The sequence below is a fragment of the Bombina bombina genome, chromosome 12 (assembly GCF_027579735.1).
Source record: "Bombina bombina isolate aBomBom1 chromosome 12, aBomBom1.pri, whole genome shotgun sequence".
Lineage (NCBI taxonomy): Eukaryota > Metazoa > Chordata > Amphibia > Anura > Bombinatoridae > Bombina > Bombina bombina.
Window position 1 is genome coordinate 109,909,916 of NC_069510.1, and position 18,871 is coordinate 109,928,786.

The 18,871-nt window shown below is 42.0% G+C and overlaps 1 protein-coding gene across 2 annotated transcripts in view; it reads right to left on the reverse strand.

The window, feature by feature from the left end:
• Nucleotides 1-1,282: 1,282 nt before the first annotated feature.
• CDK9 (cyclin dependent kinase 9) overlaps nt 1,283-18,871 on the reverse strand; it is a 50,573-nt gene continuing 32,984 nt past the window's right edge. For both annotated transcript variants that reach the window (XM_053695890.1, XM_053695889.1), the window contains exons 6-7: nt 5,096-5,244; nt 1,283-2,288 (exon numbers count right to left, since the gene is read on the reverse strand). In XM_053695890.1, coding sequence (XP_053551865.1) covers nt 1,923-2,288; nt 5,096-5,244 — 515 coding nt within the window. In that variant the 3' untranslated portion in view covers nt 1,283-1,922. The remainder of the gene's footprint in view (nt 2,289-5,095; nt 5,245-18,871) is intronic.

The following is an 18,871-nucleotide window of genomic DNA, read 5'->3' on the forward strand; positions in this document are numbered from 1 at the left end:
ATAAGCCTGCTACCAGTCACATTTACTGCAGTTAAGGCTCATACATTATTTCAGTATTTACAGTATTTTCAGAGTCAATTCCATTCCTTAGAAAATACATTCAGTGCACACACACTCATCAGCCTAATACCAGTCGCTATCGCTGCATTTAAGGCTGAACTTACTTTACAATGGCATCAGCAGTATTTTCTCAGTCAATTCCATTCCTCAGAAAATAATTTACTGCACATACCTATTTGTTGCAGGGGGCCCTGCATGCTATTCCCCTTCTCTGAAGTTACCTCACTTTTTCCTCAGATGAGAACAGCCAGTGGGTCTTAGTTACGTCTGCTAAGGCCATAGAAAAAAACTCAGGCAGATTCTTCTTCTAAAGCTGCCTGAGAATAAACAGCACACTCCGGTGCCATTTAAAAATAACAAACTTTTGATTGTAGAAATAAAACTAAGTTAAAAAACACCACAGATCTCTCACAGCTTCCTATCTGTTTGGCTGCAAGAGAATGACTGAGTATGACAGGTGAGGGGAGGAGCTATATAGCAAGCTCTGCTGGGTAATTCTCTTGCAGTTTCCTGTTAGGAAGAGAAATATTCCATAAGTAATGGATGACCCGTGGACTGACTACACTTAACAGGAGAAACTGACATTTCTCTCTTTTTTTTTAACATAAGACTTTTCAGGAATGATAACAGAAACAGCAAACTGTGAGGCATCGAACGTGGCTTATATAATGCGATAGAGTAACTGTAGGATAGAGCGTGAGAAAGGCATCCAGCCGAAACCCGTTGCTCTTTTTTGCCCTATTGGGGCTTCCGTATACTCGAGGATCAGTAGCGGTAGAGTTGAACAAAAAACAGGAACATCAGGACTACTGTTTAAACTACTCCAGTAGCTGTATAATCACTTACAGAGCCGCACCGGAAAGGGGTTCTTTTTCAAGAGGACATCCACACCAGTCTGCTTTAATTACGGTGTAAGTAAGAAGCTGCACCTTACGTTTAATAACTTTATTATATTGTGAAAAGGATTTCCTGTCTCACTGCACGGATTCGGTATACGCTTTGCCGCATTGGATTAGGACTCTTACTTACTGTATATGAATTCCTTATGTGATTTTTTTTATAGAATAAATGTCCACATTTTATTTCTGAAGCCAGATACTGCCTATATATTAAGCTGGTTTAGCACTATAGTAACTGATGTTGTGTAAACATTAACGGTCACATTTGTACCTAATCCACTTATCTAGAGGGGGGAAAAAAAATGTGCATCAGACGAGAACAGTAGAAAAAAAAAGCATTTAATTTAGGGTTCTTATAAAAAAAAAACATAATAAAGGAGAACACAGGAAGCCTAGAGATACCACAACATAATATTCTATAAAACAGCAACCACTCTCGGCTAGTAACATGGAAGTATAAGGGCCCAAGTTTTCTGAATAATGCCCATTATTTATTTCAAGTATAACAAGTTTTAATTTATATATTAGAAAAATCTGTCAGTAGCAGTTACCTTTTCTAGGTTCTGAAAAGGACATGTAGCATAAAGGCAGTAGATCCTTCTAGTGAGGGAAGAAAACCCTTTAAATTCACCCTGGATCCAGCAGTTAACTGATCCTTCACTACTAGAAAAGGGAATACACATTCATTTACAAAGTGCTTGTTTATTCCGCTACAGCGTGACTGAAATCTGTATGAGAATCCCAACCTGAAAGAAAAAAAAATTATGAAAAAATGCTCAATTTCAAAGTGGTTGTTTGTTGGATCTTTCCTGATACAAAGGAAAGTGATCTGGTCTTATTACTATGTGAAAATGCCGTTTTAAAATAAATGATCGCTGGTTCTCAGAGGAGAAATGAGCCACGTGTGGGTTAACTTTCTAGGTCCCATAAATAAGGCAAAATGTTCAAGTTCACAGAGAGTCTTTAGAAAACTCTGTCAAATTCAGATTGGTTTGCTGCAGCAGGGTTCCTGCCCTGATTGGCTGGCTGTTGGGGCATATGACCTCCCCGTCGTCTTGGAGGAGCTAAATATTCAAACATGGACTGATTGTGGGTCGATAACATATTTTTCAGGTCAGATGGCATTGGGTCAGACCAGAAGAAATCATGATTAAGAGCGTCATCACTGTCTGTTCTCGTAGCTGGATCCAAAACCAGCAGCTTGTCTATAAGGTCCAGAGCATAAGGGTCTTTGACATAAGCCTTTAGCCTCTCCTTCACTTTTCTCTTCTGGGCTTTGGGCAGCTCCAGCTTCTGGTATAACTCATATTTATCTACGTTGGGCCAGACCTGTGATACAAGAAATCATTGTCAGCTTAAAGGTTAAAAAGAGAATACACCCATAATGAGAGAACAATGGAATAAAAAAAACAAAAAAAACATCTTCAATTTCTGCCTCTAATAGAAACAAATGTTAAATTACTGAGATGGTATCTCATACCAACTCATTTACACTTCATCTATTCTTCTGTACCTGGAGAGTGTTGGAAAGGCTGTGAGTGAAGGCCTTCTCTTGGTCATATTTGTTGGGAACACAAGGCAATTAAATCCTACTCAATCCAGGTGATCAAAGCTAAGGAACTCTCCTTAGGTTGCACCATAGAACCCAACCCATTAATTTTCCTCCCAAACTATCCCCCTATGATAACTTGTAAATATAGACCAGCTCTTTTTAAAATTATGACAAACTGTGTTTCACCCAGTTATATTGGAAACAAACATCCTGCCCGTCTATTATGGAATAGAAGGTTTGGGGAGTCAACGCTTTAGCTTGAAAAGCCTTATATTAAAAGGGACAGTCTAGTCAAAATTAAAAACTTTCATGATTCAGATAGAGCAGGCAATTTTAAGCAACTTTCTAATTTACTCCTATTTTCAATTTTTCTTTGTTCTCTTAGAATCTTTATTTGAAAAGCAAGAATGTAAGCATAGGAGCCAGCCCATTTTTGGTTCAGCACCTGGATACACTATCTGAAAATGTAGCCACCAATCAGCAAGCGCTACCCAGGTGCTGAACCAAAAATGGGCCGGCTCCTTAACAAGCTCAAGCCGGTGGACCCACAACCCACCACTAAAATTGAATTACCCTTTGTATTATTGGACTGTTATCCTTATATTAACCAAGAACTTTAGCTGTATGATACGGCAGAACTACTACAGAGTTTATATGTCAAATCATTTGTTATGTATTCTGCTGCCTTAATGTATTATGCAAATTCTAACAATAAAGTTTGTTTCAAGAAATTTTTTTTTTTTTAAAAATGGTCCGGCTCCTAAGCTTATATTCAAATAAAGATACCAAGAGAACGAAGAAAAATTGAAGATAGGAGTAAATTAGAAAGTTGCTTAAAATGGCTGCTCTGAATTATGAAAGTTTAATTTTGAATAGACTTAAGGCTGACAAACTGGCTTTCTTTCTTAAAAGGGACCTGAAACCAATTTCCCAATTTACTTCTATTATCAAATTTTCTTTGCGTCCACGTGTCTGAAGCACTATATGGTAGCAGTTCTGCAATAATGTTATTTATTTGCAAGATCACTAGATGGCAGCACTATTTCCTGCCATGTAGAGCTCCAGATGCCTACCTAGGTATCTCTTCAACAAAGAATACCATGGGAACAAAGCAAATTTGGTAATAGAAGTAAATTGGAAACTTTTTTGAACAATTGTTTGCTCTGTCTTAATCACAAAAGACAATTTTGGGGTTTCATATCTCAAATGTAGAATTTTATTGGAATGACATTACTTAGAAATATCACAGTGTGGGAATTAGGGGTGGCCTTGCCTGGTACATATTGTCACTTTATTGTACTTCCCCTTCTACTACATTTTTTTTTAAAATAACTTGTTTTGCTTATTGAAAACTTTATCTTTTAAATGATTGTAAACTTAAATGATTATCTCAACAATCTTTGTAATAAAAAAGTAAATGATGGGCACTTTGTCATCAAAATCATTGTAGACGCTAAATTATATAAGTAATTACCCTTTCATTTTGTTTTACATTTCGCCATTCTTCCGCCCGCAACCCATAGTCTATTTCTGTGTAAAATGACGAATCATGCTGTAGCCAATCGTATTGCGCCCCCTTTGGCATCAAAACCAGGGGAGTTATTAACTTGCTGGATGCCAAAGGGGGCGCAATACAATTGGCTATAGCATGATTCGTCAATTTACACAGAAATAAAACTATGGGTTGCAGGTGGAGGAATGGCGAAATGTAAAACAAAATTAAAGGGTAATTATTCATATCAATTTAGCGCCTACAATGATTTTAATGAATGAAACTTCTCAGAAATATTGTTGAGATAATTGTTTACGTTTACAATCACTTTAAATATTAGCTAATGTTGTGGACTATTATCAAATTATTCTTGATGATCCTGAAAAAAATTATTGATTTTTTTCCTTTATTTTCCTCTATCCTCTTGATTTTTAATTTTTTAATTTTATTAATTTGCTGATTTATTATTAGTCTTTGAACCTACCACACACATGCATGAATATTTATATTTTATTGTTTGGTTATAAAATTAATTTTTAAAAATATTACACTCATAGTTAGTTATGGATACCGGGCAATGTTTATAATTTGTGTCTGAGCGTTACACCTTCTCTGGTAGCAGGACATTTAATGTAATCCAAAACAGGTTCGATAGAGAGCGTGCGCCATATAACCATAAAGCAGTCACTATACGTTACACCCACAAGAAGATAGAAACAAAAGTTGCCCTGATTCAGCAATCAACGTTATCAGCTAAACCTCTGCCTGATCTGTGACACTGAAGGTCACCTAACTGAACCAACTAAATTTAAAATGAGATATGAATATCACAAGACAGAAGCCTATGTATATGGTAACAGTGAACTGACAGCTGCACCGTATAAAGTAACAAGAAATTAAATTTGAGGGACAACAGTCATAAAACGTATTTTTCTGTATGGATAAAACAATTTACAAACTGCTCCCAGTTATACGGTCATATTGGACCTGTGGCATCCTCATACAGATGTCCTCCATTTCTATCTCTTTCTCCTGTTATATTTCTCATTATAGTGGTTATTTCCATCTGACATTTTCACTTTGCACACTCACCTCTGGAGTAATGGAGCCGCACAGCTGGCTGATTAGCGTTAGCTGGTGCTGCTCAGTGTTTCCCTGCATTATTGGGCTCCTGGTCCACATCTCTGCCATGATGCAGCCGGCTCCCCATAAGTCAATCGGTGGGCCATAGTCTCGCTCTCCTAAAAGAGAGATAAAAAAAATATATATTTTAAAAAAATATATTTACATACTAGAATAAATGATAAATTACTTCATTATCTATCACACCACGTACTTGCAAGAGAAATGAGCCATGGGTACTGATATATAGAGCTTAGATAAAAGGCACAAAGCAAAACAGGCTATCCCAGAACGCAAAGACCCACGCACACTATCTCACACACACACACCCCCAGTACTTTAACACCATTTTTTGTTGTGGTTTAGTATGTGGCCCTTTTTCTCAGGGTAACTACATTATATACTCCCGATCTTGAGTTCCTCTGGTTCCCCAACCTAAGTGAGACACAATGTAGCACTGCCCTACACACAGACTATCTAAGCATAACTACAGCATGTACTCCTGTTCACCGGTCCCGAGGGGTGGGTGGGGGGGGTTATGCGAGACTCTTAAAAACTTAAATTATGCCTACCTAATAATTTTCTTTTCTTCTGACGGGAAGAGGCCACAGCTGCATTCATTACTTTTGGGAATTCAGAACTTGGCCACCAGGAGGAGGCAAAGACACCCCAGCCAAAGGCTTAAATACTCCTCCCACTTCCTTCATCCCCCAGTCATTCTGCCAAGGGAACAAGGAACAGTAGGAGAAATATCAGGGTGAAATAGGTGCCAGAAGAATAAAAAACTAAAATACGCCTGCCCCATAGAAAAAGCACGTCCGGGGAGCTGTGGACTCTTCCCGTCAGAAGAAAAGAAAATTATCATGTAAGCATAACTTACGTTTTTCTTCTTAAACGGGAAGAGTCCACAGCTGCATTCATTACTTTTGGGAAAACAATACCAAAGCTATAGAGGACACTGAATGCAAACAAAGGGCAGGTACAGAAGGTGGCCCCTTTGAAGGGCACCACAGCATGAAATTACCCAACACCCGATAAACAAACAGTAACACTTAGACACAAGGGTTTAAAAACCTGAAAGGACCAAGTAACTGCCCATCAGTTAACAGCTGCAAGGCTGTCCTAGAGACTACTCAGAATCTCTAGAATCCATTGAGCACAAAAAACCCCAGAGGAACCAAGTCCAGTGGGCTTTCTGATCGCACAGAACTTACCCTGACCCGAAGGAAGAGAGCCTACACCTGAGTTAATTTCGTCGACTAAAACTAGACTAAAATGACTATAAAACTAAAGAAAATTTAATGACTAAAATACGACTAAAACTAAAATGACATTTTAGTCTAAAGACTATGACTAAAACTAAATCAAAATTACATTTTAGTCAAAAGACTATGACTAAAACTAAATCAAAATTTGCTGACAAAAACATTTTATGCAAGGTGTTATAATAAATCCATATCCAATTACTGATCTTTTGTAAAATTTACAAAACTTAATTTTATTAAATTTTAAGATAAAGACGTTATATACCACAACAGTTACATCTGTTAAATCTGTATTGCATGTTCAAACTTTAATACCATAAATAAAAACAGGTTAATAAACCTTTACTCCAGGAGTATATAATGAGTTTGGAAGTTCTAGAGCAGTGCTAATATCGTTGCCAAAATTTTTTCGAATCTGTGAACAATCATTTGATTCTTCCTATAGAAATAAGCATAACCCACGAATATGGGTTTAAGTTATGCTGTGCCTGTGCTAGCTGCAGAAACTTTTTGTTGTGTTGAGTTACTTGATACTTGTTTTAATTATTAACAGAGAACTGTTAGAGTTTTTATATTGGGTAATATGTGCAATACAGCCAATACAGTTTACAGTTTTGTTTTTTTATATTTTTATGAAACTTGGTTTTATTTAATTTTTTTTTTTTTTTTAAATAAAGATTTTTATTGAGGTTGTGCGAAAAACCAATACAGCTTATGCAAAATAACATCGTACAGAACATGCATAAATGGTATACTTCACATATACTACTTCCATCCACATAGATAATAACTATAACACAGGCTATATTATGGAAGAGTTAAGAACCTCTTTTCTATAATTATATGACAGAGAAGAATAACAAGATATAATTCAAGCAACATTGACAAATGCCGTTTCTGGTTAGATAGTTTGGTATGATACGTAAGTATAGTAGGATATTTGTCTAATGGGATTTATGATAAAGTAAATTATTGTTATTAAGTATACGGAAATGCTATGTATAAAAATATGTGGTAGAACTGGTAACACCAACATAGTAAAATAATTAAGTAGGAATAAGCAGGATACGACATGGGCAAGATAAGTCGTGTAGTTAGATCTCCTAAATTAGGAGGTACATTATTATGGTATGGGGGGGGAGGTGGGCAGTTAGGTATGGGAGATATGATAGAGGGAACTCTACGTTATTGAAATAATTGGTTAGGGCAAATAATAATAAGGAAGTATGTCTCCGGTTATAATAAGGGCCTAGGAACACCTACTATGGGCTGGGGCGAACCAAACTTCAAGGATATGTACCAGAGCAAGGTAAAGGAGACTGTACGCAATAAAGGGATATAGCAAGCCCCTAGCGGGACAAGCTAAGCTTGATTATATAAATGGAAGGCTTCCATTTCTGTCAGGACATCCGGTATGGGAAGGGTAGATGAGTCAGTCATATGTAGTAGCTCTGTTTATATGACAATTACCAAGAGTTAATGGCAACATGTAGTTAAAACTAAAATTCATCTATATAGCCACACACTTATAAGAAACACGCGCCCACTGCTTCGGCCGCTAGCAGGGGAGCGTCCAAATCAAAGGCTGCACCATATTACTAGGAGTGTGTCTATTACAATAGAGATTTCCCTAGAATTGGAGGGTACATGTAGGGGCCAAGGTCCAGCCTTAGCCAAACAGGCATGGGAATGAAATAAAGATATCACCATGTAATAGTGCTATTTATCCCTCAGAGTGCGTGACTAACATGAGAGGAGTTTGAGAGTGCAGAATGATAAACATACATACACCTACAGTGATCATACCAAATGTAATAGGAGCTTGCAATCATTGACTATATATAAATATACAATAAGACCGGACTTATCCTAACAAATAATTCTTTGCACTGAGGGGAACAACCTCTACATGTTTAAAAAGTTATATCTAAAATGTAAAGCAGTTAAACAAAGAAGCTGGAACCTCTATGAATTAAAGGAACAGTAGACAGTTGATTATCTCGGTAGAATATGTGACATCCTAGGTCATTAATATTTTAAGCAAAAATCTCACACCTAGCTAGTTACACCTGTAGGAGCATAATCATGGGGAGCAACATAGAGCTTGATATAAAAAATAGGGCGTTGTATGAGCGACAATTAGAAATACACATAAGAACATCTCTCTTTGTAAATAATGCAATACCAGCTTAGTAACTGTATACAGAGGTTACTTAAACTAAAACGCAATGAGGAAACTGTTCAGAAGGCACATAAGTAGGCAGAGAATGTGTGGTTGGACATATTAATCTACAGTCATCTATATAGAGAAAAGTGACAATATAATTAACAGTGGACACACTCACACATCTGTATTAAATATCTGGCACACTCACGTAACTGAGTAAAATAGGCTCAACTAACAAACAGGCAAACATATATTAAACTAAAGTGAACCAGTATTTTCCAACTATCAAGCTGGGCTTATGACATCGAAGGGTCTGAAACTCAAAAGTTGACAATAGGAAGTCCCAGAAATAAGAGGTTACAAAATATAAAATGTCCAGCCCGTATCTTAAAGTGATAGTTAACACGGCTTGCAATGAAGTGTCTATTATAAAGCGCAGTTGGCCTAGCGTAAGAGGTCCACATATTATCGTGTGTATAAGTGTTCCCCTTAGATGACAACATAATCCAAAAAACAAGATCACACATTCAGTCCTCTGATTCACCGGTAATTGTCGCGTGCCGTGCCCCAGAGCAAGCTTAACAATAGAACGATCCGGTAAGATGTAAACATGGCTGTCCCAGAGTATGTCCCAGACTATGTTACCGCTGCATAGGACCAGCCGGGAGAGTGTGTTCTAGCCGATACCGGCTTTAAAAGGGGATGGTGGAGTTCCCTGCAGCGCAAGTTTCTGGAGCGGTATGTGCTGAGGGGAGATCAGCGCCATTGTTGACCCCCAACTCAGATCAGCAGAACAAATAGTAGGGCGCTCAACCTGAATGTTAGCACTCCCGGAACGATCCCCACTCATTGATAGTTGCTTAGTTCGCAGCAAAGCCCGCTCCGGGTCTTTAGACTGTTGATCAGCAATCTGTCTCTCGGAAAGGCAGAAGCCTCCAGCCTCCCGTATGGAAGGTGAGATCTCGTTCAGGGGTGTGCTGCTGAGTTGCAGAGGATCACAAGAGCGCGTATCCTCCAATTTGCCGGCAGGCTGGGCTTTAACATCTGGGTTAGGTAGGTTCACAATAGATTGCATAGATTCAGTGAAGCAGAGTTGATATTGCTTTAGAAGGGCCCCGATGTCCTTCAAGAGGCAGCAAGCGAACGCCATGGTGAGCTTAGAAAGGTTTTTGTGGATTATCCTTCTCGTGTAGATTAAAGATGGCTGCTCTAAAAAGGCCTCAACTTGTTCCTCCGACAAAACAGTCAGGCCAGCTTAACTTCTCATTGTCCTTCAGACTCCGAATTTCTGAATGATGCTCAGTGAGCAATTAGGCACTTTATGAGTGTTAAATTTGCTGAGTACAAAGGCCAAATATGCATTTTTTGGAAAGTATACAGCAGAGCTGTGGCAACATGCGACCTTTCTTTCTCAGAGTTGACTCCGCCCCCCGGTTTTATTTAATTTTAAGTTTAGATGTTACATATCACAACGGCTAAATCTGTGTCTGTATTGCATGTTTAAACCTTAATACCATAAATATTAACAGGTGTTATGTTTACTCCTGGAGTATATAATCAGTTTGTAAATGATAGAGAAATGCTTAAATAATGCATTACACTTTAACTAAACCCCTAACATTTTAGTCGACTAAAAGCTACTGGAGATTTAGTTGACTAAAATATACTGGAGATTCAGTCGACTAAAACTAGACCGAAACTAAAGCAATTCAGATAACTAAAATACGACTAAAACTAAAATGGCATTTTAGTCAAAAGACTAAAACTAAGACTAAATTTAAATTTGCTGTCAAAATTAACACTGACCTACACTTGAAGGGGAAAACGGAGGACCCATAAGGTATCCAAAGGACCACCAACTATGGTAAAAAAAATCTCAAAACGACTAAAGCAAACCCAAGGTTGCTAAAGACAACCACCCAGGGAATGACTCCCTAGATGGACAAGGACCAGGGATCAACTCCACACCTATGAAAAGGCGATCACGAGAAAGAACCAAGGTCTACCCTCAGCTCCCTTACACACCATACAACTTATGGTGCTTCAAGGAAGCCACAGGCTCCTCACTGTACCATAGTTTAGCAGACACAACTGCTAAAAGCAGACAACATAGGAAGAAACCCATCTGAAGCTGAAGAAATTCAGAGCCTGTAGACAAGGATAGTAAACTAATTTATCCTATCAGAGAAAAAAAAAAAAAAGGCTATCTTGTGAAAACACACAGCCACCTCTGAGCTCCAGCCTCAAGGCAGCAAGGCTGACCCTAAACCATCGTGGGAGATCAACCCACAGAAAATTTCGAAAAATATCAACGGCAACTCTCGCCTTAGAAGAACATCCAACACCAGCAGCACATGAAACAGTGGAGGGATGAAACACTGTGAAGCCCCCACCGAAGCTGGAGACCAGATTAGAAAGTTGCCACAACAAGACTCAAACACCAAGCCTTCAGCAAGTAGGCAGGGTAGAGTAGGCTACCTAGACCTGCATTAACTGGAAGTACACGGTTAAGACTCAGCAGAGCAGTCAGATCCCCGACCCCCACTCCGAGGAAACGGACCCAGACCAAAAGGATTGGCAACGTCCAAAAACAAAGAATATAAAATTCTTCGAACCACACCTCAGAAGAAAAAGGAGGGGCCTAAAAGGGAACGACCCCATGGGGGAACAACAACTATTATTTAAATCTTGCTTGCTACTACAAGCCATGACAGAAATACTACATGCTCGGGTTCCAGAACCCCTACACAGCTCCCTCCTAAGAAGGACCACTCCCAAACCAGGGAGATAGACACTAAACTACAGTGTCCCAGTACCAGAATCCAGCTCCATGACCTCTTGCACGCAAGGAGGATAGAACCCCTCGGAAACGAGAAGAGAAGGACCATGGGGCCGCAATGGAAACTGTATGCCGAAACCTCCATGGCATGGAGAAGAGATGAGAGAAGGGTGAAACCAAGTGATAAGAGACCATGCGGTCATACCGACAGCTCAGTGGAAACACAGACAACCACGAGCCCACATCAAGGTGCAATAACTGCCCCCGACGACCACTATCAGATCCCACCGGAAGACAGCAAGCTGAGCCTCAGGTAGATACCAGAAGGGAAAAAACGATGTTTCAAAACTAAAAGGTTTGAAAACAAACCGCCCAGGACCGATCCAGATCCAGACTCTGAACTCTCAGACATGGTCATAAACTAGACCCCCAGAACCCGATCGAAGTTCAAACCCCCTGAGGAACAGACAAGTTACCTCATACGGAGAAGAGCACCCTAGGCAGTGCATCCCACATCCCAATGTCCCTGGACATTGGACGCTTGAAATAGATGGAGACCAAAGAGCCTAGAAGACATCTTAACAGGTCTAATAAAAGGGCAACCAGCACCCGGGAAAGCGTCCGAAACCAGGACCTCTGCTAGTAAACTCCAAAGGCTAGATCTCTTATAGTCGTCGAAGGTCGCGGGATTACACGGAACAGGCTCCATTTGAAGGATGAAGGGCTAAGTCAGCCCTGCCGGGATTTGGACCTGTGACCTTGGGTCTTTAAAACAGGCTTTATTGAAGTCAGTCAGGCTATTTGACTAACTGAGCTACCTCACCGGCCTACAAGCCCTTAGGATGAGAAGTAATAATATCACTAAGACCCCTAAAGGATCAGCCTCCTGGAAAATCCTGTACCTCACAGGAAAAACGGTGGAAGCCTCAACTCCTGGCAGCCAGTTGACCAGGAGATGCCGGGAGAAAAAAACATCAGGGAGTAAATCCAACCCCTGCGCTCCCTAGAGAGCATGCAACATACTAAAAAGGGAAGTAGTAAGGAAGACACAGATGACCTGACCACTCAAGAAGGGCAACCAGTAGCCCCAGCAACCTACGAGAGGTAATGCAACTAGGCCAAAAAAAACAGACATCCAGAAGATACCAAGAATGAAAACTAAAAACGATCATCCATCTGGTACCCCTGACGCCCAGAGGTCATCCAAACCTCCAAACCCATGGGAAATGGAGGAACTTCGGTTCCAAGGCCAAAATGCCTCTCATGAGGAGCCTCCAAGTTCGGAACCCCCTCGACGAGAGGAGGATCGATGTAGTCCCTCCATCTCCTAGTAATGGTAACAAGAACAAACGAACATTTATCAAAGTGAACATCCCAGCACTCTACAAGGTAACCAGCACACTGGCACCACGTGGGTGACATGAACCATAAGGAACAGCAGCTAGCGCACGACCAGTACCTGCCTGGTACGAGAACACTCCGAAACTGTCCAAGGTCCAGGAAAAATCAAAGCCCCCCGAAGGGATTGATAAATTATAGACATAACTATGTCATTATATAGTACTGCGCAACTATCCCCACTCACGTGACCACAAAATTGCAAGTATCAGTTCCAGAGAAGAAACGTACCCAAACGGAAAATCATAACAGACATGAGCTTCATAAAACAAATTAAACACATCCTAACCGGATCAAATAAAATGAAGGCAGCACCAGAGGGTGAGCGCCTAAGGAGAATGGGTGCGCTAATAGGACCAGCTCTAATAGGACCAGAGGCCCTATTCTCCTAAGCTCAGAACTGGAACAGATACTTGAAAAAAAAAAAGAAAAAACAGAGACGTCAAGGAGATTGGCTTCATCCCCATACGTCTAACCCAGTTTGCCACCCGGCACGGAAGACAGAGGATCCATCTGCCCAGTAGGACCGGAAACCTCCAGCACTGCCAAAACATGCCTTAGTATTACACGAAGACGTGCCAATCTATAACTGAAGGCAAAATGTTCCCCCGCCAGATTGATGGACGACCCCAGCCCGAGGGAGGGGCCCCTGAATCCTCAGAGGCCATCGCTTCCCCAGAAGGTCAAACTGGTTCAGGCGATCTCACGCTTGACGAACCCTGGTTAACAGAACACAGACAGTATCTTAAAAATACTTCTCTTGGGAGATGTAAATGTGCCAGTGCCATAGATATGGCCATGCGGAACCGTGCCGTAACCTCTGGAGGAAACAGGCCGCCTTCCGAAGAAGGCGTAACGGCCATAGGGACAACTGCTTGTGTAGTAAAAGAAGGTTCTGAGGCACGCACTTCACAGGACATGGAATCCTCAGGGGCGGATGACTCAACGCACTCTACATTCCCTGATTTGGGGGAAGAGAGAACTCTAGAACGGCAATCGGAACATAACTGATGGGCATGGATAATCCGGGCCATTTCATACACCTCACAAGACGTATACTCCGAGTTGGAGATGTCCGCCTCCTTCATAACTTGGAGATTGCAAATATGGACTAAAGCTAAACGGCACCTTACACCCCCAATGGGTGGGGCACTCACCACCTCCTGTGAACCAGACAACCAACGAACAGACTCTCTCCGTCGCCACTTGGTCAGGGTACGGAAATGGAATTACAACATGACCACACCCGGTCACAAGGTGCACCATGTAAGCCAGCAAAAAAAAAGGCGTGCCAGTCCAAAAGGACAGCGCAGTCTGGTAAGGCCGTTATGTTCTGAATAGCCATGAGCCCAAGCATCACTACACATTAGCAGACAGATCACATAAACATGATTAAAGTCCCCCCTATTCAATAACCCCCCACAGGAGATATTAACCCTTGATTCCATTTTAAGATAGAGGAGTCCCACTGGGACCCTGACTTCTTTCGTTAACATTACATTCACATAATGAAATAAAATGAAACAATCTTACCGGAATCCACGCCATGGAACAGGAACACGGCCATTCAAGTGTGACAGGTTAGTAGCCTCGCTCCTGACAGGGACTTGAGTGAATAAAGGCAGGCAGCGAAACTCATCAACGCTGATTGCCAAAGAGCTGTTAACATGAGTCAGGATGGTTTTGCAGATAAGACACTCCCTGCATCTCCGGACTCTTTCATCTTTCATCCATGCTCTCACTGAGAGGCAAACAGGATTACTTAAAACTCCAGTCCCATGTCGAAGGGTACTACCCTCCATAAGAGACTATCTTCAATCTTCTGACACTTCTCTGCCAACCTCCTGTGACAAAAGGCAAAAAATGACTGGGGGATGAGGGAAGTGGGGGAGGTATTTAAGCCTTTGGCTGGGGTGTCTCTGCCTCCTCCTGGTGGCCTGGTTCTGAATTCCCAAAAGTAATTAATGCAGCTGTGGACTCTTCCCATTTAAGAAAAAACAAAATTTATTCTTACCTGATAAATTCCTTTCTCCTGTAGTGTAGTCAGTCCACGGGTCATCCATTACTTATGGGATTATAACTCCTCCCTAACAGGAAGTGCAAGAGGATCACCCAAGCAGAGCTGCTATATAGCTCCTCCCCTCTACGTCATACCCAGTCATTTGACCGAAAACCAAACGAGAAAGGAGAAACTATAGGGTGCAGTGGTGACTGGAGTATAATTTAAAATTTAGACCTGCCATAAAAAACAGGGCGGGCCGTGGACTGACTACACTACAGGAGAAAGGAATTTATCAGGTAAGCATAAATTTTGTTTTCTCCTGTTAAGTGTAGTCAGTCCACGGGTCATCCATTACTTATGGGATACCAATACCAAAGCTAAAAGTACACGGATGACGGGAGGGACAGGCAGGCTCTTTATACGGAAGGAACCACTGCCTGAAGAACCTTTCTCCCAAAAACAGCCTCCGAAGAAGCAAAAGTGTCAAATTTGTAAAATTTGGAAAAAGTGTGAAGTGAAGACCAAGTTGCAGCCTTGCAAATCTGTTCAACAGAAGCCTCATTCTTAAAGGCCCAAGTGGAAGCCACAGCTCTGGTAGAATGAGCTGTAATTCTTTCAGGAGGCTGCTTTGACCTCTCCTCTGTCCAGAATACACGACAAACAGGGAAGAAGTTTGTCGAAAATCTTTAGTTGCCTGCAAATAAAATTTCAGGGCACGGACAACGTCCAGATTGTGCAGAAGTCGTTCCTTCTTTGAGGAAGGATTAGGGCACAATGATGGAACAACAATCTCTTGATTGATATTCCTGTTAGTAACGACCTTAGGTAAGAACCCAGGTTTAGTACGCAGAACTACCTTGTCTGAATGGAAAATCAGATAAGGGGAATCACAATGTAAAGCCGATAACTCAGAGACTCTTCGAGCCGAGGAAATAGCCATTAAAAACAGAACTTTCCAAGATAACAGCCTGATATCAATGGAATGAAGGGGTTCAAACGGAACACCCTGTAAAACGTTAAGAACTAAGTTTAAGCTCCATGGTGGAGCAACAGCTTTAAACACAGGCTTAATCCTGGCCAGAGCCTGACAAAAGGCCTGAACGTCTGGAACTTCTGACAGACGTTTGTGTAAAAGGATGGACAAAGCTGAGATCTGTCCCTTTAACGAACTAGCGGATAAACCCTTTTCTAAACCTTCTTGTAGAAAAGACAATATCCTAGGAATCCTAACCTTACTCCATGAGTAACTCTTGGATTCGCACCAATGCAAATATTTGCGCCATATTTTATGGTAAATTTTCCTGGTAACAGGCTTCCTAGCCTGTATTAAGGTATCAATCACTGACTCCGAGAATCCACGCTTTGATAGAATCAAGCGTTCAATCTCCATGCAGTCAGCCTCAGAGAAATTAGATTTGGATGTTTGAAAGGACCCTGCACCAGAAGGTCCTGTCTCAGAGGTAGAGACCATGGTGGACAGGACGACATGTCCACTAGGTCTGCATACCAGGTCCTGCGTGGCCACGCAGGCGCTATCAGAATCACCGATGCTCTCTCCTGTTTGATCCTGGCAATCAATCGAGGAAGCATCGGGAAGGGTGGAAACACATAAGCCATGTTGAAGGCCCAAGATGCTGTCAGAGCATCTATCAGAACTGCTCCCGGGTCTCTGGACCTGGATCCGTAACAAGGAAGTTTGGCATTCTGGCGAGACGCCATGAGATCCAGATCTGGTTTGCCCCAACGCCGAAGTATTTGGGCAAAGACCTCCGGATGAAGTTCCCACTCCCCCGGATGAAAAGTCTGGCGACTTAGAAAATCCGCTTCCCAGTTCTCCACGCCTGGGATGTGGATCGCTGATAGGTGGCAAGAGTGAGACTCTGCCCAGTGAATTATCTTTGAGACTTCCATCATCGCTAGGGAACTCCTTGTCCCTCCCTGATGGTTGATGTAAGCCACAGTCGTGATGTTGTCCGACTGAAACCTGATGAACCTCAGAGTTGCTAACTGAGGCCAAGCCAGAAGGGCATTGAAAACTGCTCTTAATTCCAGAATATTTATGGGAAGGAGACTCTCCTCCTGAGTCCATGATCCCTGAGTCTTCAGGGAGTTCCAGACAGCGCCCCAACCTATCAGGCTGGCGTCTGTTGTTACAATCGTCCAATCTGGCCTGCTGAAGGGCATCCCCTCGGACAGATGGGGATGGGGCCGAGAGAGCCACCATAGAAGAGAATTTCTGGTCTCTTGATCCAGATTCAGCATAGGGGACAAATCTGAGTAATCCCCATTCCACTGACTTAGCATTCACAATTGGAGTGGTCTGAGATGCAGGCGTGCAAAGGGTACTATGTCCATTGCCGCTACCATTAAGCCGATTACCTCCATGCATTGAGCCACTGACGAGTGTGAAATGGAATGAAGGACACGGCAAGCATTTAGAAGTTTTGTTAACCTGTCTTCTGTCAGGTAAATTTTCACTTCTACAGAATCTATAAGAGTCCCTAAAAAGGGAACTCTTGTGAGTGGCAATAGAGAACTCTTTCCTTCGTTCACTTTCCACCCATGTGACCTTAGAAATGCCAGTACAAACTCTGTATGAGACTTGGCAGTTTGGAAACTTGACGCTTGTATCAGAATGTCGTCTAGGTACGGAGCTACCGATATTCCTCGCGGTCTTAGTACCGCCAGAAGAGAACCCAGAACCTTTGTAAAGATTCTTGGAGCAGTAGCTAACCCGAAGGGAAGAGCTACAAACTAGTAATGCCTGTCTAGGAAGGCAAACCTTAGGTACCGGTAATGATCTTTGTGAATCGGTATGTGAAGGTAGGCATCCTTTAAATCCACTGTGGTCATGTACTGACCCTTTTGGATCATGGGTAAGATTGTCCGAATAGTTTCCATTTTGAACGATGGAACTCTTAGGAATTTGTTTAGGATCTTTAAATCCAAGATTGGTCTGAAGGTTCCTTCTTTCTTGGGAACCACAAACAGATTTGAGTAAAACCCTTGTCCGTGTTCCGACCGTGGAACCGGGTGGATCACTCCCATTAGTAAAAGATCTTGTACACAGCGTAGAAACGCCTCTTTCTTTATCTGGTTTGTTGACAACCTTGAAAGATGAAATCTCCCTTTTGGAGGAGAAGCTTTGAAGTCCAGAAGATATCCCTGAGATATGATCTCTAACGCCCAGGGATCCTGGACATCTCTTGCCCAAGCCTGGGCGAAGAGAGAAAGTCTGCCCCCTACTAGATCCGTTTCCGGATTGGGGGCCCTCACTTCATGCTGTCTTAGGGGCAGCAGCAGGTTTTCTGGCCTGCTTGCCCTTGTTCCAGGTCTGGTTAGGTTTCCAGCCCTGTCTGTAGCGAGCAACAGTTCCTTCCTGTTTTGGAGCGGAGGAAGTTGATGCTGCTCCTGCCTTGAAGTTACGAAAGGCACGAAAATTAGACTGTCTAGCCCTTGGTTTGGCTCTGTCTTGAGGCAGGGCATGGCCCTTACCTCCGGTAATGTCAGCGATAATTTCTTTCAAACCGGGCCCGAATAATGTCTGCCCTTTGAAAGGTATGTTAAGCAATTTAGATTTAGAAGTCACATCGGCTGACCAGGATTTTAGCCACAGCGCTCTGCGCGCCTGAATGGCGAATCCGGAATTCTTAGCCGTAAGCTTAGTTAGATGTACTACGGCATCAGAAATAAAAGAATTAGCTAGCTTAAGGGCTTTAAGCTTGTTTATAATCTCATCCAATGGAGCTGTGTCAAGAGTCTCTTCCAGAGACTCAAACCAGAATGCCGCCGCAGCCGTGACAGGCGCAATGCATGCGAGGGGTTGTAATATAAAACCCTGTTGAGTAAACATTTTCTTAAGGTAACCCTCTAACTTTTTATCCATTGGATCTGAAAAGGCACAGCTATCCTCCACCGGGATAGTGGTACGCTTAGCCAGAGTAGAAACTGCTCCCACCACCTTAGGGACCGTCTGCCATAAGTCCCGTGTGGTGGTGTCTATTGGAAAAATTTTTCTAAATATAGGAGGGGGGGAAAAGGGTACACCGGGCCTATCCCACTCCTTGGTAATAATCTCTGTAAGCCTCTTAGGTATAGGAAAGACGTCAGTACATGCCGGTACCGCATAGTATCT